Source organism: Cervus elaphus, chromosome 23 (assembly GCF_910594005.1).
Source record: "Cervus elaphus chromosome 23, mCerEla1.1, whole genome shotgun sequence".
Taxonomy (NCBI): domain Eukaryota; kingdom Metazoa; phylum Chordata; class Mammalia; order Artiodactyla; family Cervidae; genus Cervus; species Cervus elaphus.
Window position 1 is genome coordinate 70,048,207 of NC_057837.1, and position 23,015 is coordinate 70,071,221.

Below are 23,015 nucleotides of genomic sequence, written 5' to 3' on the forward strand. Positions count from 1 at the left end.
GAGGCTGGAGGGGAGGGAAGCCCGTGACGTGAGGGCGGAGGGCGGGACTGCAGGTACTCAGTGATGCTCTTTTGTTCGGGTCCAGGCAACCACCGGCAGCCCCTGGCTCTCGGAGGACAGTTTCGGCCACTCACCAGGGTCTCCACCATGTTGGCCTTGTTGTTCCGTAACGTCTTCACGATGTGGAACACGTCGATGATGTTCTGCTGCTGGATCATCTCACACACGCTGCAGATGGCACAGAAGGTTCCGCTGCGGCCTCCCCCATTCCTAAACACAGAGGAAGGAGGTGAGTGGACTCCTGGGTACCCCTCAGGCACCTGCTGAGCCCAAGGCCATGTCTGCAGCAGTGCTGAGGGGGTGGGGGTGGCTGCCCGCCCTGGCAAATGCAAGGGAAGGTGGTGGTAGAAAGCCCGAGCCATGGTTGAGTCCCATCTGTGCCATGAACCTGCTGTGACCTTGGGCACGTCACTTCTTGTGTCTGAGCCCGAGGTTCTTCATTTGTATCATAAAGGGGATGACCTTGGAGAGTTCACTTAGCTTGATGTTTCCTTGGTCCTAGGAGCATGTGACCATCACCCATGGCACATGGACCCTAACCCCCAAGGCAGACAGATGAGTATCTCTGGACGTGTGGTGCCTGCTGCCTTGTCCAAAAGGATGCTCTGGGTCCACCCGCACACCCAGTGAAGATAGTGGAGGCTGTGTGTGCTTCTGCTTCTAGTTCTTCCCATCCACTGAGGACCACGCTACCAGACACAGCTCTGCGAGCCTCGGGTCAGTCAGACTGGGTTTTGGGCGGGGCTGGGATGGGCGCGAGATGCTGGATCCTGAGAGATGCCGCATCTCTGTTTTCTTGATCAGAACATCTTGCGTAACCCGGGATGTATAAATAGAGATACAGGGCTCTTGGCAAGGTCATCCCTCCATCGCACCTTCTCTCTGAGGCCCCGTAAGTCTTCTTCACAGACACACCCCTCCCAGCTCTTTACACAAAGTCTCTTTAGGAATCTACCAGGGTTGGAACTCCTGGGCGTGTTGCCAAGAGCAACTAATGATTTCATGTAATGGTCTGTGTCTAAAGAACATCTGGATGGAAACTAAGTCTCAGTCAACCCCCCAGATGTTTCATCCACAGGACACTCAACGGCCAGATGTTTCAGGTGCAGTCACCCAGCCTCCCTTCACCAGCACCTGTACTTCGGTATCTGTTTCGGCGTCTCTGCCCTCCAAGGATGATGTCAAGGTCCCTGTGGATGGGAGGACACCCCTGTGCCTTCCTACAGCTCAAACTGCTGGTCACCTTGGCGAGGGAAGACACGAATAAAAAGGTACTCCTGCAGAAAAGCAGGCTAAGAAACAAGCCCATGGGCAGGAGTGGGCAGGGGCCTCCCCGCCTCACACCTCTCCCTTAAGCTGTCTGTTTGAAAGAGTTCCTGGTTTTGAAACAACTGAACTCAATCCTGGGGTAAGGTGTTATTAATGACTCCACCTGCTCCAGAAATACTTCTGCAACGGGGAAGATCTTGATTCAATTTCCTTTTTAAAGAATGAGGCCCTCGTATCACTTCTCCCCAAACCATTTTAAATTCTGAGAAGCAAAGGGAAGGCTTGTGACTAGGATGTCCCACAGATAGCTTTATGGCTGCACCCCCAGTCCACGAAAGGACTATAATGCCTTGAATACATTCCCATTGGCCTGCAAGGATGTGGAAAGGCCCGGGATGCTGAAGATAGTATTTGTGGCCAGCGGCATCCTCAAGGACGCCCCGGAGACCCCTCCCCATCATACTCACAGGCAGTGGACCACAGTGCGTCCCTCCCGCCCGTCGTACTGCTCCTGCCACTTCTCCAGCCGCCGGACCAGCTTGAGCAGAGAGCGCTTGGAGGGGGGTGTGTCCCGGTAGGCGGGCCAGCCGATGTACTGGAGGTGCTGGACTATACGGTACCCGTCCTGGGGCTGAGAACAGAGAGGCTGTCAGGGGTGGCCTGCTGGGGGTGCAGCACTGCCGGGGCACATGGAATAGAAGGGGTCTCAGCCGTAATGTCCTCATGGTGAGAGTCACACGCCATCCCCACACCTGCCCCTGTGCGCTGATTCTCCTGCTAAGACTGCCCTGCGTCCTCTCTCTACCTGAAAGATTTCTATGCAGTCTTCAAAACCCAATCCCAGCGTCCCTTTTTCTAGGAAAGCCTCCCTGAATAGTGGGCAGGACTCTTCTCTCTCCCTGCTGTTCATGTGCCAAAACACAGTTTGCTTTCCCGTGAGTGAATTCTGAGGGCAGGGACTGAATTCTCTTCAACCTGAGCCCCCAGTAAAGACCACGGTCACTTTAGTCAGTCACCATTTAGGTAGCCCCTCATCTCTTCCGTCCCGCCCAATAACTCCTTCACCCAGCAGTGAAATTCCTCATGAAAGAAACTTGTTTCCCAACTTACTTCCCAGCTAGCCCAAAGCTTACTGGATCCACTCAAAGGCTGCATCAACTCATGTCCACACCGCGCAACACGGCAGGGAAGCGCCATGCTCTGAGAAGTTTTGTCTACACGGCAGCCAGCGTCTCAGGACAGGCAGATGGCCGGCCGGATGCCCCCCCGCGCGGCTCTGTGTGTGGGAACCACTGCCGGGTCTGGGGCCGGAACTGGCAGAGGCATCGCTTCCCCGAGGACGGGCGGATCAGGAGCGCACAGCACCGACTCCGGCCGGGTCCTCCCCAGCAGCATCCATCTGTTTCAGAAGGAGGAGCCCTGGACGCAGCAGCGGCTGGACACTCACCCGTGCCATGTTACAGATGCGGAATATCCTGTGGATGATGTCCTCGTCGATGTCTGCCGAGACGAACTCCACCTGGATGGGCCCATAGCACCCCGACGTCTTCTCAGGCCAGTACTGCATGCAGAGCTGAGGCAAGAAGAGGGCTCACAGAAAGAGGCCAAGGACAGGGATTGGGGCAGGGTGTTGGTTTCACTTTTCCCCGGGCCTGCGGGACACCTTGGCTAGAAAGGTAGAATACTATGTAGGAAATCAGGTCCAGCTTTCCACTGGGCAACAGCCACCATTTTATTTTTTTTTTGGGGGCGGGGTTTGAAAAGTCAGAGCTCTGAACACAGAAACACTGGGCTTAAACATCTTTGCTGTGCTGATTTCAAACCATCTGTTAGGCTTGCTGGGCCTCAGTTTTCCCCATCTGTAAAATGGGGAGAATACAGGCTACCTTGACATGCTGCTGTCAGGATTAGATAGAACACTGAGGGAAGGACAGCTACAACTTCTCCCCATTCTAGGAAAACCTTCATAGCATTCATTTCATCATCAGATCATGAATATATTTAAATATAACATCAGACAGGCGTGGGTCCAAGTCCAGTCTCTGCTGCTTACTAGCTGTGTAACACAGATTTCTTGTAAAATGGGGCTAATTATGCTTACCTTGCACCAAGAGCTAACGTAACATGGTACTGTGGTACTGAGAGATCTTGGCTGCTATTTTTCCTTTTGGGGGGAATTGGAAATTAGAACCTGCAGCAGGGAGCAAAAAGCAGAAGCAAATGACGCTTCTCAGCAGAGGTTGCTTTGTCACCCAGGGGACATTTTTGACCATCAAAAATCTAGTGAGTAGAGGTCAGGATGCCACTAAATACCCTCTAGTGTCTGTGATGGTATTCTGCAGAGGAATCTGGCCCCAAGTCTCACAGTGCAGAGCCTGAGAGAGTCTGGTCTAAGATCCTAAACTGTCTCTTAAGTTTGTAGTGCCATCAAGAGTAAGACAGACATTTGATGCCCCTGTCTCTGTTGACTCACTGGGTGACTTTAGTTCAGGAAAGAATGTTAAGGTTGGTGGCAGGGGATGTGGCTCAGAGAAGGGCAAAGACTGATCCCTCAACTCCTGGTTCCCAAGGGGCACAGATGCCCATAGCAACTCCCAGATGTGACCAGAGACGGACGCTGTCCCGGACACAGAGGAGAGCTAAGGTTGGGCTGCAGGCTCGCGGGGACCACCCCAGCATGGACGAAGAGGCCATGTGTTAGTAAGCCTTTTCATCTGGGGAGATGTAGCTGAGACTCAGAGACCCATCAAAGATTTGGAGATGCAGGAGTCTCAGTGGGGCCTGCCACGGCCTCGGCTGAGCTTGCAGATGAGGAACTAAATGGACAGAGGGGACCCACATCAACCCCAGCAATATGGTCGCCTCCTCACAGCCACCATGCAGGCAGGCATTTCATGAAAGTGATCAGTTTTTCTTTTGCTGACAGCCAACTCACCCGCAACATCCTATGCAAAACCTTGTTTGATTCTATCCTTCCTCCAGAACTAGAGCCAGAATGGATGAGTTGGGGGGTAGAGAGGGGAAGAACATGTCTCCCAGCGGTGAAGCCCAGACTCCAGCTTAGGGATACCCGTGGTTCACACACACCATGGCCCGCTAGCCAAACCTGGCCAGCTGTCTGAGTCTGCAAGGGAAGTTTAGGTATATTCGCCATTTACATATTTTCTATGGTTTCTTTCAAGCTATAATGGTAGATTTGAGTAGCAGTGACAGACCACAGAGCCTGCAAAACCTAAAGTATTTCCTATCTGTTTCTTTCTGCAGAGAACGTGGGCAACCCTTGTCCTGCAACCCTTATCCTAGAGGGTTGTTTTCAGGATAAAGAGAAAACACGTGGGAACCTTAGCAGGGTGCCAGCACCCACTACATTCCAGTGATACATATCATTCTCGGACCTTGCACTGTTCAACAAAAATAACAATAATGATCATAGCTAATGTACAAATTTGAAGTCGTCTGCCTCTTATCACCCCTCTTAAATAGCAAAGGTAAGCAGGATTAAGTTTCATGACGCAATAGTGCCTGGCTTTCCTGGCGTCTCCACTGGCTGCTAATTGAGAATGTTGAGAAAGGGTGTGTGTGTGTAGGTGGAAAGCGCTGGTCACAGTGGCCTTTGTGGCTGGACAGTCATCTGCTGAGCCGTGCAGTAATGACAGATCCACAACTTGAACTTCATTTCTTTTTGCCACTGGCTCTTCTGCCCTGCAACCTTCACAGTAATGAGGGACCGGTACAGATAAGTCTGTGGCTGGCCGGAGAAATCAGAATTAATCAGAACTGCCAATTTAAAAAAAAATAATTGCCTTTATTACCTGCTTTGAATTGTGCCTTGCCAGAGGTTGGCTGTGATCCTGACATGAGCTCCATGGGTCTGAAGTGTCAAGGAAAGTCTATTATCTCCAATATTTTCAGTCTGGAGAGAATGTGGGATGATTTGTCTCTTTTAATAAGATTTCCAGACCAATTTCTCAAACTAATAGATTCCACTCTGCCTCAAACAAGGCTCCTATATTTTGGGACACATCTCTGCATTTGATTTTCCAGGTCACTCTCCTTCTTGCCCAGAGGCCTGGGGAAGGTTGCAGGGTCCTTCTGATGCTGCATTGGAGCTGGCCTTTCACTCGAGTTCCCTAATCTGTGAGTCCACATCAGCAGTGACCTGGGTGATACTCAGCTGGGTGATAGGTGGGCAGATGTGATGTCTAAGCTGTCAGAGAGCATCAGGGTCCCCCCCCCCCCCCCACAACCGGTGATGTTGCACCTAATCTAGCCGTGGGAGATGCCAGTGCGCTGTTCCCAGTGGCCTTTTGGGGGCTGGGAAAAGATTCTCATCAATAAGAAATGGCCTCTAAGGTTCAGCTCAAGACCGTCCTGTGTCCAGGTGCCGGGGTTGTGCCTAAGTGGGTACCACCATTTTGGCCTGTAAATGCAGCAGGAGGTTAATGGGGCTCCTGCTTGAGCAGCCTGGGTTTCAAGTCCCAGCCCTGTCACTCTCTAGCTGAGTGACTTGGCCAAAGCTTTAGCTTCTCTGGGTTAAGTGATGAATGGCTGTGAACCTGAATGTGCCTATTTAGCACAAGAATCTGTAACTAGCGAGCACTCAATAAATGGGAGCTATATTATTAGGTGGTGTGGGAGAGGGTCACTCAAAACAAGACGGATTGAGTAAAGGGTCTTTTCCTTTCCACTGAGCAGCCCGTATGACAATTTCTCTTTAGGATGATACTCAAAGTACTGCCCCTGTGAAAATTCTTGACCAGTCAGCCTGATGGAGCAGTTGGGACAGATGGCATCTGGGATATGTGGACACTGTTCTGCATGTCAAAGGAGAGAGGCCTGTGGGTTGTTCTGGAGAGGGACCCAGGGAGGAAAGAGGAAAATTAGGAGCATAAGGGAACCAGTGAAAGGGCTGAAGGTGAATCAGGGTGGCATCTGACTGCCCCCGCTCCTAAACATTAAGCAAATTTATAACAACATGGACAATGCTCAGTGTGTATGGTTTTCTGAGCTTTGCTCCCTTGGTGACTTAAAAGTGGAGCTGAGATCAGACCATGAGCACGTAAGCATCAACAGTTTATAGGACAGTGACTCAGATGGTGGAGTAGAAAGACCCTGAACTCCTCTCCTGAGCACACCAAAATCACAACTATCTGCAGAACCACCACCAGTGAAAAGGACTGGAACCCACCAGAAAGATCTTCTACAACTAAAGACACAGGGAAGGACTCACAATGGAAAGAGGCAGAATGGGTGAACTTGGGATACAATCAAATCCCATACCCACAAACTGGAGAATAACTATACTGTAGAGGTTCTCTCACTGGAGTGAGAGTTCTGAGCCCATGTTGCACTCTCCAGCCTGAGGGTCTGGGAAGACAATCCCCCAGAGCATTTGTCTTTGAAGGCCAATGGGGCTTGATTCTGGGAGCCTCACAGGACCAGAGACCTCACTCTTAAAGGGTACACACACAACCTCACGTGCAGTGGGTCACAAGGCCAAAGCAGGAGTTTGACAGAAGCCTGGGCCAGACCTACCTTGCTGGCCTTGGAGACTCCTTCGAGTGGTGGGGAGGCTGTGGCTCACTCTGGGGACACAGACACTGGTGGTCGCCTTACTGGGGAACATTCTGCTGTGTGAACGCTGCTGCTGCCGTCCTGGCTCATCAACCCCACTCAAAAACCTGTAGATGCTAGTGCGCCTCAGGCCAAACAACTGAACAGGTGAGGACACAGACCCACCCCCTCAGCAGATAGGCTGCCTAAAATCTTACTGAACCAACTCCACCCACCAGAGGGCAGGCACCATCCCTTTTTCTGCAGGAAGTCCAAATTAGCTTCTAGACCAGCCTTACCCATGAGGGGACAAAGACGAGACACAAGAAAACTATGATCCCACAGCCTGTGGACCCTGGTCCTACCCACTAGCAGGCCAATACAAGCTTTGGGATACCCAGAACCCTATACCCAACTTGAAAGAAGCTTGGGCATCCCTGGACTCTGCAGCCAGGAACTGGCTCTGCCTGCCAACAGCCTGAGAATTTTCACGAGCCTGACTCCAGCCATCAGTGAGCCAGCGCTAGCCCAGAAGACCCCCTAGGGTCTGTCGCCTCATGACTAAATAGGCTAACTAGCAGCTAGTGAGGACAGTTTAAGAGGCCTCTGGGACAACACTGAGTGCACTAATATTCACATTATGGGGATCCCAGAAGGAGAAAAGAGAGGGCATGAGAAAATATTTGAAGACACAATGGCTAAAAACTTCCCTACCTTGGAAAGGAAACAATTACCCAAGTCTAGGAAGAGCAGAGTCCCATGCAGCGCTAACCCAAAGACGAACAGACACATCAAGACACATTGTAATTAAAATGACAAAAAGAGAATATTAAAAGCCGCAAGGGAAAAACAATAACAGAAAGGAAATTCCTCTGAGGCTGTCAGCTGGCTTTCCTGTAGAAACTCTGCTGGCCACAAGGGAGTGGCATGATATATTTAAAGCGATAAAGGGAAAAACTAGCAGCCAAGAATACTTTACCCAGCAAGGTTCTCACTCAGATTTGCTGGAGAATGATGGAGAACGCAGAAACTTTACAGCCAGCCAAAACCTAACAGAGTTCAGCATCATCAAACCAGCTTTACAACAAATGTTAAAGAATCTCTAGGAGAAAAAGGAAAGGCCACAACTAGAAACAAGAACATTACAAAATGCAAAAGCTCACCAGTAAAGGCAAACATACATAAAGGTAGGCAATCAGCCCCACACAAGCTATTAGGGAGGATAAAAGTAGTAAAACCATCTTTATCCATAACAAGCAGTTAATAGATACACAAAACAAATATAAAATCTATCAAAAACAGCAGTCATGAGGGGAGGAGAGTACAAATGCAGGGTTTTAAAAGTGCATTTGAAAATCAAGGGATCATCAACTTAAAATAATCACGTATAGACTGTTATACAAAAAGCTCATGGTAACCACAAACCAAAAATCTATAATCGATATATACACACAAAAAGGAAAAAGGAGTCCAAACGTTAACACTAAAGATAGTCATCAAATCATGAGAGAAGAAAACAAGAGGGGGAGAAAGCCTATAAAAACAAATCCAAAATATTTAAAAAGGCAGTAAAAACAAACATATTGATAATTACCTTAAATGTAAATGCACTAAATGCTCTAACAAAGACATAGACTGAAGGCGTACAAAACAAGACTCCTATACATACTGCCTACAAGAGATTCCCTTCCGATCTAGAGACACATGCAGACTAAAAGTGAGGGGATGGAAAACAGTATTCCATGCCAATGGAAATCAAAAGAAATCCAGAGTAGCAATACTTACATCAGACAAAATACTTTGAAGACTGTTACAACATACAAAGAAGGGCACAACATAATGATCAAAGGGTCAATCCAAGAAGAATATACAGCAGTTGTAAATATGCACCCAACATAGAAGCATCTAAGTATAACATAAATATGAACAGATTCAAAAGGAGAGATTGACAGTAACACAGTAATTGTGGGGAACTTTAACATTCCCGTCAACGGGCAGATGATCCAGATAGAAAATCAATAAGGGAACACAGTCCTTAAATGACACGTTAGACCAAATATATTTAATTAACATATAGAGAGCATTCCAGCCAAAAGCAGCACAACATACATTATATTCAAGTGCCTGTGGAATGGTCTCCCGCATTGCAGGTCGATTCTTTACCAGCTGCACCACAAGGGAAGCCCAGGACAGATCTCCAGGAGAGATCACATGCTAGACCACAAAAAAACTCAGTAACTTTAAGAAAGCTGAAATCATATCAAGCATCTGTTCCTACCACAACACTATGTGAGACGAGAAATCAACTAGAAGAAAAGCTGCAAAAATATAAACACATGGCGGCTAACTAATATGCTACTAATGAACCAACAGGTCACTGAAGAGATCAAAGAGGAGATAAAAAATATCTAGAGAAAAGTGAGAAGATGATCCAAAACATGGGACACAGAAAAAAGCAACACTAGGAGAGAGGTTTATAGTGATAGAAACTTACCTGAGGAAACAAGAAAAATCTTAAGCAACCTAACCTTACACCTAAAGAAACTAGAGAAAGAAGAACAAACAACTCCCCCCCCCCAATTATCAATAGGAGAACAAAATAAATCATAAGGATCAGAGCAGAAATAGAGACTTAAATTTTCAATGAAATTAAAGCTGGTTTTTTTTTTAAAAGAAAAAACTGGGAAAACTTGAGCCAGACTCATCAAGTAAAAAAAGGGAGATGGCCCAAATCAAAATCAGAAATGAAAAAAGTTATAACTGACACCACAGAAATACAAAGGATCAAAAAAAATTATTATGAACAATAACATGCCAATAAAATGTACAACCTAGAAGAAATAGAAAATATGAACAGACCAGTTACCAGTAATGAAATTGAATCAGTAATTAAAAAATGCCCAACAAACAAAAGTCCAGGACCAGAGGGCTTCACAGTTGACTTTTACCAAACATTTTAGAGAAGAGCTAATATCTGTCCTTCTGAAACTATTAAAAAAAACTGCAGAGGAAGGAAAACTTCTGAACTCATTCTGTAACGGTAGCATCATTTTGATACCAAAACCAGACAAAGATATCACAGAAGACAAAAAACTCTACAGGTCAATATCATTGATTAAATGTATATGCAAAAATCCTCAACAAAATACTAGTAAACCAAATCCAATGATACATTAAAGGGATCATACACCATGATTAAATGGGGATTTATCCCAGGGATGGAAGGATATTTTTTGATATCTGCAAGTCAATCAGTGTGATACACCACATAAACAACTGAAGAGTAAAAACCATATGATCTTCTCAATAGATGCAGAAAAAGCTTATGATAAAATTCAACACCCCCACTTATGATAAAAACTCTCCAATAAGTAGGCATAGAAGGAACATACCTCAACATAATAAAGGCCATATATGACAAACCCACAGCTAACATCACACTCAGCAGTGAAAAACTGAAAACATTTCCTCTAAGGTAAGGAACAAGAAAATGCCCACTCTTTCCACACTTATTCAACACAGTATTGGAAATCTTAGCCATGGCGATCAAGAGAAGAAAAAGAAATCAAAACTGGAAAGGAAGAAGTAAAAACTGTCACTGTTTGCAGCTGACTATGTGGTATCACCTACATGTGGAATCCAAAAAATACAACAAACTAGTGAATGTAACAAAAAAGAAGTCTCACAGATATATAGAACAAATCAGTGGTTACCAATGGGAGGGGGAGTGGGAGGTACCAAGTGTTGGGTGTAAGATAGGCTCAAGGGTGTATTATGGGGAACCTAGCCAATATTTTGTAATAACTGTAAATGGAAAGTAACCTTTAAAATTATATAAGTTGATTTGTACCATTGTTTTTTAGATTCCATGTATACATGATATAATAGATATTTGTCTCCCTCTGGACTTACTTCACTCAGTATGACAGTCTTTAGGTCCATCCATGCTACTGCAAATGGCGTTATTTCATTCTTTTTGATGGCTGAGTAATAACAGAAATAGAGTCATAAACGTAGAAGACAACTTATGTACCAAGGGGGAAAGGGCAGGAGGGATAAATTGGGAGACTGACGTTATATACACTACTATATATAAAATAATAACCAATGAGTACCTACTCTATAGCACAAGGAACTCTACTCAATGCTCTGTAATGACCTATGTGGAAAAAAAATTTAAAACAGAGTGGATATGTGTGTTTGTACAACTGATTCACTTTTGCTATATAGCAGAAACCTACATCATAAATCAACTATACTCCAATAAAATTAATTAAAGTATTTCACCCAAAAAGTTATATACAAAATTTAAATTTAAGAAAGAAACAAATGGTTATAGAAACTTGGGGAGAAGAGTTTATGGTTTCTTCAGGCCCTGGAAATAGGGGTTTCAAAGAAGCCCACTTGCTTCTCTAAACCCACAAGGACCCAGTTGACCTGGGGCCACACATACCCTCAGTAACACTTTGGTATTCTATTCCTTAGATGGGAAATTTTGAAGTGGCTAAGTCTCCATGGTAGAGTCCAATTCTTTAGCTCAGCCTCTTCCTACCTTAGCTCCCAGGGCTCGCCTGTCTTTCTTACCCATCCCTCTGGGAGGGGTGGTGCTGTCTGCCCATAGGGAGGGCCTCGCCACTGCAAATGCACACGGGCGGGCTGATGACCGCAGCTGGGGGGCCGGGGAGGGAAGCTGGTGCAGCAGCTGCTGCTGATTTCGAAATGGCCGTGCTTCTCCTGGAAAAGCGAGGGACTTTTGCTATTTGTTGTCAGAACGAGTTAAACCAAGCACAAGTCATGAAGCCTGTGTGGACAGTCCTGGAGCAGCTGCCGTGCATTATTCCACCTAGTGACTTCCACTGCTGCTTGGGCCACGGAAAGATGTCCTACGGGGGTGCTGTTCACACGTGAAATCTAACAAACATGAAGGTTGCCTCTCGGTAAGACATCATTTTCTTGTTGATGGAATCAGAAAGCTTGTTAGTCGCTGAAATAAACATGTTCTGATGATTTAAATCTAGCAATATGGGCCTATTTTTGGAATAAACAATCCTCAAGTGTATCTCTGTGCACCTCAGTTATGACTTTCATTAATTAATAAGTACTTTGATAAAATGGAAAAGCCAAGTAATAACAGCTTCCAGAAATGAAAGCCTATATTATCAAGGTCCTTGTGATCCATAGGAGGGAATCAATCCCAGGCCACCTAAAGGTGAAACAAATTACTAGTATTTTTAAGAGAAAAGTGTGTTACCTAAATTGGTTTTGAAATTCAGATCAGTAATGATGAAACTTCCTAAAGTAAATTCCACAGAGATCAAAACATATTATTGGGTTGAATACTGTGGCCAGTAAGGAAGATAGACTGTCAGGGACCAGGAGGATGTGAAGGCAGGGAAAGACAGAGAAAAGCACATGGACTGTAATCAAAGCACATTCGCCCCCTCCTCCTCCGTCCACCTCTCCATTCACAAGATACATACTGCAACTCCATGTAGTAGGTGGAAACTCACTCTTATGATGGGTGCATCAGAGCTTGTTTCTGGGAAGGAAGCGGGGAGTTTAGGAAAATATTTATAGAGGAAGGTAGGGTGGGTGGAAGGCAAACGTTCCGAGCCAGTTTCAGAAAGAGATAACGAAGAGATGGCTGAATTCCTCAGCTTAATAAGGGAATGACTTTGAGGGGAGGAGGGGTGGGAGATCGGAAGGAGGGAGAGAGAAGGTAGAGGGAGGGAAAAAGTGGTTTGGGCAACAGGGTAGGGGGAAGACATGCTGCTGGCTGCCACGCGTGAGGAGCGAGGTGGGGTTTAAGAATGTGGATGTGTCAGACTTCCCTGCTGGTCCCGTGGTTGAGAATCCTCCTGCCAATGCAGGGGACATGGGTTCGATCCTGGGTCTGGGAAAATTCTACATACCTCGGGGCAACTAAGCCCATGTGCCCTAGAGCTGTGCTCCATCCACAACAAGAGAAGCCACTCTGATGAGAAGCCCACGCACCGCAACTAGAGGGAGCCCGCACAGCCAGAAACTACAACACAAACCGCAGGGATGAAGACGGGCGGTGTTCAGCCTTCAGCCACGGGCACTGCTGGGACATGAACCCCACACTGCTTAGGGGCGCACAGTGGGGAAGAGGAAACAGAGCCCATTGGATGTAAACCTTCAAAGACAGAGTGGATTTGGCTGCCATCTGAGGTACGCGAGTTTCATAGGTGATAACATTGAGACTTGGACAAGTTAAGTAAGTGGCTTAAGGTGACATAGCAAGTACATGGCAAGGCTAGAACTTGAACTCAGGTCTCCTGACCTCCGACCTCTTATTCTTCTGTTCCAGTGGGTTTAGAGACAGAGATATGGCCCCTTGCAAAGGTCAGACCTGGGACTTGCAGAGACACAGACTTGGGGGTTGTGTGTATTTTGGTGGCATGTGAGGCTGTGTTTTTACAAGCTGAGATAAAAATGGGGCTACAAGTGTTTGCTATTTGCCTTCCAGGCACAATGACAGGAAAAGGCATCTCTGAAACATCACCCCCGCTTTTTTCCTGGGAGGATGACAAGCTTGCCTCTCTCAGTTCTAGAAGCTCGGTGGGAAGGCATGTCCTCGGCACCCACCCCCTCACCTTTGCACCTGGATTTGCATCACATGAAGTCTCAGACTTCTTCCCCCAGTGGGAGTTCAGAGCTGGGTAATGCAGCTCTTACACAAGCTGGGGCTCTTGTTTGCTTTAAACTAAGCCACATTCTTTCCTGTTCCGTATACCCAGGTACCTGCTCTAAAACCAGAGTCATTGTCCATGAGGACAATGGTATGATCCTTTTTGGCTTTTGAAGACCTTGGAGATAGCTCGTTGGCAGATCCCGGGGCCCTGGAAGCCCTGTTGTTTATATAGTGGTGAAAGTCTTCACCATCCCTGGCAGGGGGCCCTGGGCCTGGGTCGGGGTGGCTGTGGGACTCTGGACAAAGCCTGCCTGGGCCTCAGCTTCCTGACCTGCAAAATGAGAGGAAGGGGGCCTGGTCAGACCAGTGGATTCCACAGCAATGGCCATAAAGTTGGCAGGAATAGCCAACGAGCTATCTCCAAGGTCTTCAAAAGCCAAAGGGGATCACACCATTATCCTCATGGACAATGACTCTGGTTTTAGAGCACCTCATTGTCTTAGAGCTACAGTCTGTGGATCAGAGATTCATTGAGACTCTTTTGATAGTGGAAAAGATACAGGAAGATGAACAAATTGTTAATTAGTAAATAGTTTGGAAAATAAAGGCTTACAGAGTGGCGGGTCTTTGGAGGGAAGACAGGAAATATTGTAAGGTGTTTATAAAATCTCTAAGATTTCAGCAAGGTAAAGTGTATTCCCTAGAATTAGTGACAAGTAAAATACTGAGAGGCTCAGGGGATCCTCAAGCAGAGCCAATATGATAAATGAGCAGAACAGTCAAGAATGCTAAAGCCCCATGAGTTTGAGCAAATTCTGGGAGATAGTAAAGGACAGGAAAGCCTGGCGTGCTGCAGTCCACGGGGTTGCAAAGAGTCGGACGTGACTCAGCGACTGAACAAGAAAAGCCCCAGCACTTACTCTATGGAAACAAAGAAGTGAGGCTGGGTCCCGTTGGCCCCACACCTGACTCCAGGCTAATGGGGGGTGTGCTGGTCATCCCCCACTGGTTCCTCCAGCGCTCCCCACAGCACTTGGGAGCAGTGGGACAGGCTGCCTGGACCTGGCTCTCCCATCCCTTTTGCCTCCAGCTCAGCTTCTCCCCGTGGCTTAAGGGTCCTGGTGTCATGGTGTCAGCTGAAGATGTCTCCAACCTGTCTGATGCCCAAGGGAGTCTGGGAGGCAGACATTACTTCACTAGACCAGCTGCTCCATGGGTACTGTGGACTTTTTCTGCCTGTTTTGTGTACTGCTGTGTCTAGGTTAGTGTTTGGCATGTGGAAGATTCACCATAAATATATGTTGACGAGTGCCTGATTGAATGTGGCCCAGAAAGCCTGCTCCTGGACCTTTAAGAGACCTCCCTCTGGCTCTGCAAGCCTCCTGCTGCTGGAGGGATGGTCATCTGCCTTCTCCTTGGCTCTACTCACCCTGCTCCTGATGGACCCTGACTCAGACATGGATTTCTCCAGCTCAAACTGCCTTCCAAGTCCCGTACCCCAGGCTGATTCTGGATTTCCCCAAGATTCAGTCTCATACTCTGTGCGGGCTCTGACCCCCACACCTCCAGGTCTGAATTTCCGTTTTCAGTTTTGCTGTCTGTCTTAGCTTCCCAGGGTGGCTCTACTGAATGACCACACGTGTAGCAGCTTAGAGCAACACAAATTTCTTAACTGGGGGTTAGAAGTCTGAAATGAGTCTTACAGGGTTACAGTCAAGGTGTCAGCTGAGCTGTCTGTGTTCCTTTCTGGCGTCCCCAGGGGAGAGGCCAGTCCTCATCTCCGGTCTTAGCAGCTGCCAGCATCCCTCAACTTGCGGCCCCATCACTCCAATTCCTGCTCCCATCATCATGATCTGTTCCTGACTCTTATCCTCCTGCCTCCTGAAAGACTCTAACAGCAGACCCACCTGGATATCCCAGGATAACCCAGGACAATCCATGTATTTCAGGATCCTTAACTTCACTACATCTGCAAAGTCCTGCTTACCACGTAACATAACATGTTCACACATTTAGGGATTTGGATGTGGGGGGCCAACAGTCTGCCTACCACACGGAACCTGCCCACAGTGGGGCACTGAGGATTTCCTGAGCTTTCTGAACCACATGGTGGGTGCAGCCTGGCCATGAAGAGGGCATGTCTCTGGTGTCTGCTCCCCATGGACTCTGGTCTAACTGTAGAGCCCACAAAGATGGAAGAGATCTTGTCAATGTACTGGGTGTGACTGAAGAGGTTCTTCATGACCTGCCCATCAGAAACCACAGCATCATTCGCTGGATGTTGTGGTTAAGATATTGCCAGACATCTGACCACAGCCCTTTGGAGTCCCAAAGAACTTAAAAAAAAAAAAAATCTAAGGTCAATGAAATTGCTTTGGGAGTCTTTATCTCAAGCCCCCACTGCTCATAATTATCTTTGAACAGCAGCCACTATGGAGAATGGAAAGATACCTGCGGCTGGGAGCGGCTGGCTGAATGCTGTGGTATAGGATTCTGAGCGCAAGCAGACAGATTTGACCAGTGGTGCAAGAAAATAAAGCACTTGGGAATCTCATCCTCTGCGCTACCTTATTTTACTACAAATTACAGAGAGTCAGCAACACATGCCCTTACCAGTTGGTCCCCAGTCAAACCACAAGATGTGGCTCTGGTCCTCTCGGGAGTGATCTAACAGTGCTCGGGACCCGTGGCAGACCTGTCCTTGTTGCCGGACTGGCCACAGCGTTGGCTGCCTCGGTGTGGGCACGCTGGCGACAAACGTGGATGCCACTTCAAAGCACCGCCCCGCCAGGTGCCGAGGGCAGCTTTTCTGACGCTCACGCTGTGTCATTGTTTATTTTCGCAAGGCGCCCAGCTGTTGTGGTGATGATATTTATATCAATAAGTGCTCCATTCATCTGCTTATTTCAGGGGAGGCTTGCCAGCTGCATATGGCAGCCAACCTCAGGGCACTTCTGAGCCTGATGTCTGTGCATTTAGAGGCTCAGCTCTCAAAGCCCGCACCGACAGCTGGGGCTGAGAGATCTTCACGCACTTGAGAGCCACCCTTGAACAAGGGGGTCCTATAGCCAGTGACCTCAACCCTCTTGCTTTCTTATATATCCCAAAGTGAGGTTCTTTGAAACTCCTCCTCTGTGCCTGACCTCTGGTTTTGCAAAAAGAAGTGTTGGAAAAAGGGTTCTGCTTCCCTCATGGGTTCATGTTTCACTTTTGTAGGCAAAGGAATAGGGTGGCGATGCCTTCTGACTTTGGAACTCTGCAGGGGTCTTTGTTTTATGGGACTCTGTCATATATCATGCTTATCTCAGATCCAGACCTTCCATCGTTTGGGTCCTAAACCGTGGAGTCATCCTTGCTTCCTCTCTTTCTCACATTCCCTGTTCAATCCAGCAGGATACTTTGTTGGGTTTGCCTTCAGGATATACCCAGAATCCACTTCGTTGCTACCACCCAGGCTCAAGCCAGCATCACCTGTCACCTGGAATACTGCAGGGGCCTCCTCTCTGCCTTCTCTGCTTCCACTCTTAGCCGCCACTCTCCCCCTTTCTGGCAACTTTCAACACAGTAGCCAGAGGGAAGCTGTATTAAAAAGTCAAATTACTTTTTCAAGTCCCTCCTCCGCTCAGGACCTATCGATGGCTTCCCATTTTTCTCAGAGAAAACTCACAAGTCCTTCCTGTGGCCCCACCCCGCCAAGGCCCCCAGGACCTGGCCCTGCTGCGTCTGGCACCGGCTGCTGCCCTGCCTCTGTCGCAGCGGCCTCGGTCTGCCCCTCCACCACACACCCCTGCTGCGGGTCGTCCCCCTGCTTGGGATGCTCTTCCCTGAGACGGGACGGGGTGCATTCTTGTACCTCCTCGAGCTTCCGTGCTCAGCTCTGACCTTCTCAGTGCAGCCCACCTTCATCACCCAATTACAGGTGCAGCCCGTGCCCCAAGCCAGCCTCATCCCTGCCCTCTTATCTTCCTTTTCCACACACTTGTTACCTGTAACACATAATTAAGGCCATTACAGAGTGTTGCTCTTTACTGTCTCCCCTGCTTTAGAATACAAGTTGCACAAGAGATGGGCATTTTCTGTTTTGCTTTCTCTGTCACGTTAATCCAAGCACCGAGAGTAGCTTCTGGCAAAGAGCAGCTACTCAACAGATGTGGACGGAATGGATGGATGCTGAATGAACGACTCCCACATGCACGTCCCAAGATGTGCTCAACTCTGTCCCCTACTACAGTTGACCCTTGGGCAACACAGGTCTAGACGGCGCGGGTCCATTTTTATGCAGATTTTTTTTCACCAGTAAATAACATGGTGCTACAGGATCTACAGTCCAGAGGGTCGCAAAGAGTCAGAGACGACTGAGCATGCACACAAAGGATCCACAGTTGGTTGAATCCATGGGGAATCGTAGATATGGAGGAACCTCGGATACAGAGTAACCAAGGATACGGAGTAACCATGAAGACAGAGGAGCTGCATCACAGAGGAACCCTGTACTTGCAGGACTGACCAGAAATTATAAGCGAATTTTTGACTGCATGGATGACTGACACCCCTAACTCTTCAGTTGTAATCAAGTTGTAATCAGCTCCCCTTCCTACCTTCCCAAACTTCCTGCTGCCTCTCCCACTCCTCCCCACCTTCCCCATCATGGCCAGTCGCATCCCAGAGGCCTGAGGCCCACACTAGAACCCCTGTCACCATCCATGACTTCTCATTTCTCTCTCTCACCCAACGGCTCCCTAAACCTGTAGACCTCAACCCTGGAAACCTCTCCACATCCACCCCTAATTCTCCTGCCTCCTCCCAGCCACCTCCTCAGTGCAGGTCAACCCCAGCATCTTCTGCACGTTTACAACCATCTCCTCCCCAGTCTCCTGATCTCCAGGTTTCCCCAGGTCCTGTTTTCTAACCGGAGTTCTGCCTCCACCCCGCGCCTGCTTAAACTCTGCAGTCTCTCTCCTCCCGGCACAGCAAGGACATTCCACTCATGCTCCCAGGCAGACCAGGCGCTCCACAAAAGCGCCAGAGTGGCCAGCTTTCCTGATTGGGCACAAAGACTGGTGTGGGTGGGCTCCCGACCCCACCCCTGCTTCACTGGTTCATACCTGTTTCTATGTTTGGGCGTGCATGAAAACTTCCATTCTCAAAAAGGATGCTATTGCTTACGGAGTACAAGTCTGATGTTTACCATGCTGCAGGCCAAGACCCCCACTGTAAGGGCAGCCCTCTGCAAGCTGGCCTGGCTATATTTTTCAGCATCACCACCCTCTTCTCCTCCTGACATACCCCCCTGCCCCACCAGGCCGCCCCCAAAGCCATCCTGCAGACGAGCGGACACGGTGACCCCACCAGGCCTTTGCCCTTGCTGTCCCACTGCTCGGAACACCCTTTCCCAGCGACTTCATCCCCCACACGCCGGATCTCTGTTGCCTTCTTCAAGGCCAAAGTCACCTTCCTTCTGAAGTCTTCCCTCACCCTCTGGGCAGAATTAATTGCTGCCCGTTCCCGGCCAGCACAGCACGAGGCGGCTGACCTCTATTAGAGTGCTGCCTCCCGGGGGTGGGGTTTGCTCATCTGTCTCTGCGCGGGACTGTGAGCTCCTGGAGGGCTGAGACCACAGCGCAGGCCCGTTTGTCTCCTCTCCCCACACCGGGCCTGCCCGAGGTGAGTGCTTACAGGGAGCCCTCTGAGTTACTCTGGGCTCTTTGGAGACAAGAGGAAGGGGATGGGATTGCTTTTGAAAACCTTCAAAGGCCATCATCACCGCCTCCACCAGAAATGGCTGCCCTGCCATTGGGTGTGAGCCCCAGCAGCTGCCCACGGCCCGTGTCTGATGTCCTGAGTGCGGGTGTGTGCTGGAGGCATGCGGGGCTCACAGCTGACACACTCAGGGGAGCTAAGGCGTGGAGGCTGCTGGACACAGGGGTCACCCAGGACGGAGCCAGGCCTCGGTGGGGTGGGCAGGGGCACAGGGTCCATGGTCCAAGCCCCCCCCCGTCAGGCCACATTGGAGAGCAGGGCAATGGTTGACTGCGGCAGGAGCCAGGTGGTCTGCAGGCCTGGAGGTGCTCAGAGCTGCGGGAGGGGGCAGCCCTGTCTGTGAGCTCTGCGTGATGTGGAGCAAGGCTCGAACCGGCGCCTGGGAGGGTGGAGCCAGAGTCTGGTCCTGGGAAGCCTGGGGGCTGGACAAAGCCCATAGACAGGGGGAGCCACTGCTGGAAGTGGGGGTGCCTGGCAGGGGATCCCCAGCCTCTGCCAGAAGTCGAACGGACTGGCTTGGTGCTCCCTGCCAGACAGTGACCACCGGAGGCACCTGGGCTGGGCAGAGGCAGCAGAGGGCTGTCCCTCCAATCCTCAGGCACGGCTGCCCTCACAGCCTGAGCACCCAGGGCCAGGCCGGGCCTCCTCTTACCTGGGCAGTATCCAGCTCATTCAGCATCACCACGGAGGAGCAGTTATAATCGAACACCAGCCTCCAGAAGTCTGCCACGGTGTTGGGGAGAGGGTGCTGCGTGACCACGAAGGCGGCAGGCTGCTTGTGGCTCTGAGAAGAACGACACAGGCCTCGTGAAATATACACCCGTCAGCAATGTTCTGACGAGGAGGCGGCCCAGGAGGCTGCCAGAGGCCCCCGAGTCTGCCAGAGATGACAAAAAGCCCCCGCCCGTTCTTATCTCTGGGTGCCCCAGTGGCAAAGGGGACCTTCTCGTAATGAACTCATTCTCCTCCCAACTCAGACATTTCATTGGCAAGGTGTCACTTGGGAGGGGGATTATCCAAATAAATTATTTATGTCTTAGAGCTCAGCAAAGAATCACCATTACAATATGAAAGATCCTGGATGCATATTTGTTCTGCTGGTCGAGACACTTCCTGGGATAAAAGGGGTATTTTGTGCCCCTGTGCCCACAATGCTGGAGGGAAGGGTGGCTCAGTCCAGAGCCTCCTGAAGGGGCTTATGGTTCAAGAGGCTCACTTCTGCCCAAGGCTGGAATGAGGGCGGAGGTGGCCTGGTGGAAGGTGGGCATGGTGTCCTGTGAGCCAATGAGGCAGTGAAGGTGCCCGGGTTTTAGAATCAGGCAGACCAGGTTCAAACCCAGCTTTGCCAGTTGCACATTATAAACCAGCCATTCATCCATTTATCCAGCCAGCCATTCATTCATTCAAGCACATTTATAGAGTGACTTTTTAAAATCAGTGCTGTGCACGGGCAAGCTATTAGATCTCTCCAGATCTCAGGTTCCTCAACTGGAAGATGGGATTCATAACTCCAAAGGCGTGACTGTGGTGCAGGCTGAAAAGATATGCAGATGAAAAGAGCAGCAATGAGCCAGCTATGAGACCCCCGACAGGGCGGGAAAATCCTTCACTTGGTTCTTCATCCTTGGCTTTAGTATTGTGGCCAACACACGAGATGCCCAGTACAGGTCCAGAAACAACTGAATAAACTCAATCCTGGGTTACAGGTGGGGAACTGAGGCCCAGAGAAAACAGTCTGTGTGAGTCTGGACTACATCTGAAGCTTTACCTGGGTGCTATTTATTGCAGTATCTGTAAGAAGGTGTTTGAGAAGATTGGGGAGTGTCCCTGCTTGATTAATGGTTTGTAAAACCTGAGAAGTAACCCATATTCTCAGCAAGTTTTCTTGAACCATGGTTTGTGCCTGTTTTTAGTGGAGTTACAAACCAGCAGGAGGATGGTGAGGGAAAGAGTTTGCACATTTTAACCAGGAAAAAAATCTCTGGCAAAAAACTCTGCCAAATAGGATACTTAAAGCACTTGCATTGTTCTGTCATCTCCAGGTGTCCTGGTAGCAAAGAAAATGCCTTGAAACTGTGGATGCCACAGATGCACTATGGGGTCTTATCCCCAAGGGCCTTCTCCTACCAGTGGGTCTAGGAGAACTGAATCTAGGAGAACTGAATACGGAGTTTTCCCCAAAGCCAGACTCCAGCCGCAGACAGCTGGTCTGCAGACATTTTGAGACATGAGAAAGAATCTAGGCTTTAAGAGTCAAAAGTCTTGGGGTTCAGACCCCTGGCTCCACCCTTTCTGAGCTAGCTGACCTGAAGATAGTCATGGAAATTCTCTGACCTTCACTACGTCATCTGGAAAAACAGGGACAATCACACGCAAATACAGGACGAGACAGTCTACGTCCGGGGTCTGACATGCTGCCCAACACTCACTGACTGTTAGTTTTCTTCCCTTTCTCCCTGTCTCTGTGATAAACGCTCTATTAGGCCAGCACGCCTGACAAAGCCTTATCTGAAAATATGTTCGAGATCCGTGCTTCTGCCGGGTTTCGGGGATCAGCCGGCAATCCATTTCATGGATAACATCATCCTTTACCAGGGGAAACATTAAAAATTAACCCAGAGGACTTCATATTTTTCTGCTAGGAGCAAAGCTGCCATGGTTACCAGATAATGCACAGACTGTGCTAGAATACAGATAAGGACTTTTTTTTCCTGTAAGAAAGGCAAAGACCCCAGTGATGGCTCACAAGAGAAATGCCCTGTGGACAAAGAGAATACAGTCAGCATCAGAGCCTGGCAGAAGGCATTTGACTCCAGGCGGCATCTAACCTACTAAGCAGAGGCCAGGAGCGTGCCTGATCTTTGGAAGAGGAAGGCAGGGAGGGGGAGTTGGGACAAGTGGGAGACAAAGCTGGGAAAAGCTTAGAAGTGTGGGTGCACCCTGACCCCATCTCTCACCACATATGCACACATGTGCCCGTGCACACACACACGCACCCACATACACATACATGCATACACTGATCTCGGAAGACTCCAAGCTAAAGCCAGAGGTCTTCCCTCCACATACATCTGTTTCATCTGATCAAGCAAGCAAGACTCCTTGCTTCTGGACCCAGAGCCAGGTTTCCGTGGAGGACTTGGGCACCCTTGTGGGCAGAGGCCAGGGAAGGCCCCCCCCAAGAGATGAGACAGGCACAGACTTCTAGTCACCCCCTCTCCGTCCACCACTTAGGATGCTTGGGGAGAAAGTTCCAGAGAATCAGGGGGTCAGAGAGTTGGCTGGCCTTGACCTCAGGAGAAAGTATCCCATGTTCCTTCCTGTTCTAGGTAAGATGGAGGTTCATATGGGCTGGATGGACTTGATTTCAGGCATAGATGGGGAGAAGGACCTGGAAGGCTTATGTTGTTCTTGGTCTAGAATCTTGGGAGGCAAGATGTCTGTGTCTTACTGGATCAAGCAAACTGAGGGGAGGCTCAAGGAATAAATTCTAAAATGTAAGATAGAATAAATAAATAAATAAAATATAAGGTAGAAGTCCTAGGTTCCGGCTTTGCGACTGGTGCTCTGCGAGTCTTTGAGAGAGTCTCTCTCTGGCCTCAGTTTTCTTTGCTGGAAAGTGTGTGGATGAGACCAGATGATACATGCTTCCTTCCTGCTGCAAACATCTCTACATCCAGAATTGGAGGGGTGATGACTGGAAGTAGCTGGAGGACCC

General features: G+C 49.0%; 1 protein-coding gene across 12 annotated transcripts in view; it reads right to left on the minus strand.

The window, feature by feature from the left end:
• PTPRT (protein tyrosine phosphatase receptor type T) overlaps nucleotides 1-23,015 on the minus strand; it is a 1,101,260-nt gene that overhangs the window by 8,346 nt on the left and 1,069,899 nt on the right. For all 12 annotated transcript variants that reach the window (XM_043884333.1, XM_043884327.1, XM_043884332.1 and 9 more), the window contains 4 exons: nucleotides 19,950-20,081; nucleotides 2,777-2,902; nucleotides 1,797-1,960; nucleotides 135-270 (listed from right to left, as the gene is read on the minus strand). In XM_043884333.1, coding sequence (XP_043740268.1) covers nucleotides 135-270; nucleotides 1,797-1,960; nucleotides 2,777-2,902; nucleotides 19,950-20,081 — 558 coding nt within the window. The remainder of the gene's footprint in view (nucleotides 1-134; nucleotides 271-1,796; nucleotides 1,961-2,776; nucleotides 2,903-19,949; nucleotides 20,082-23,015) is intronic.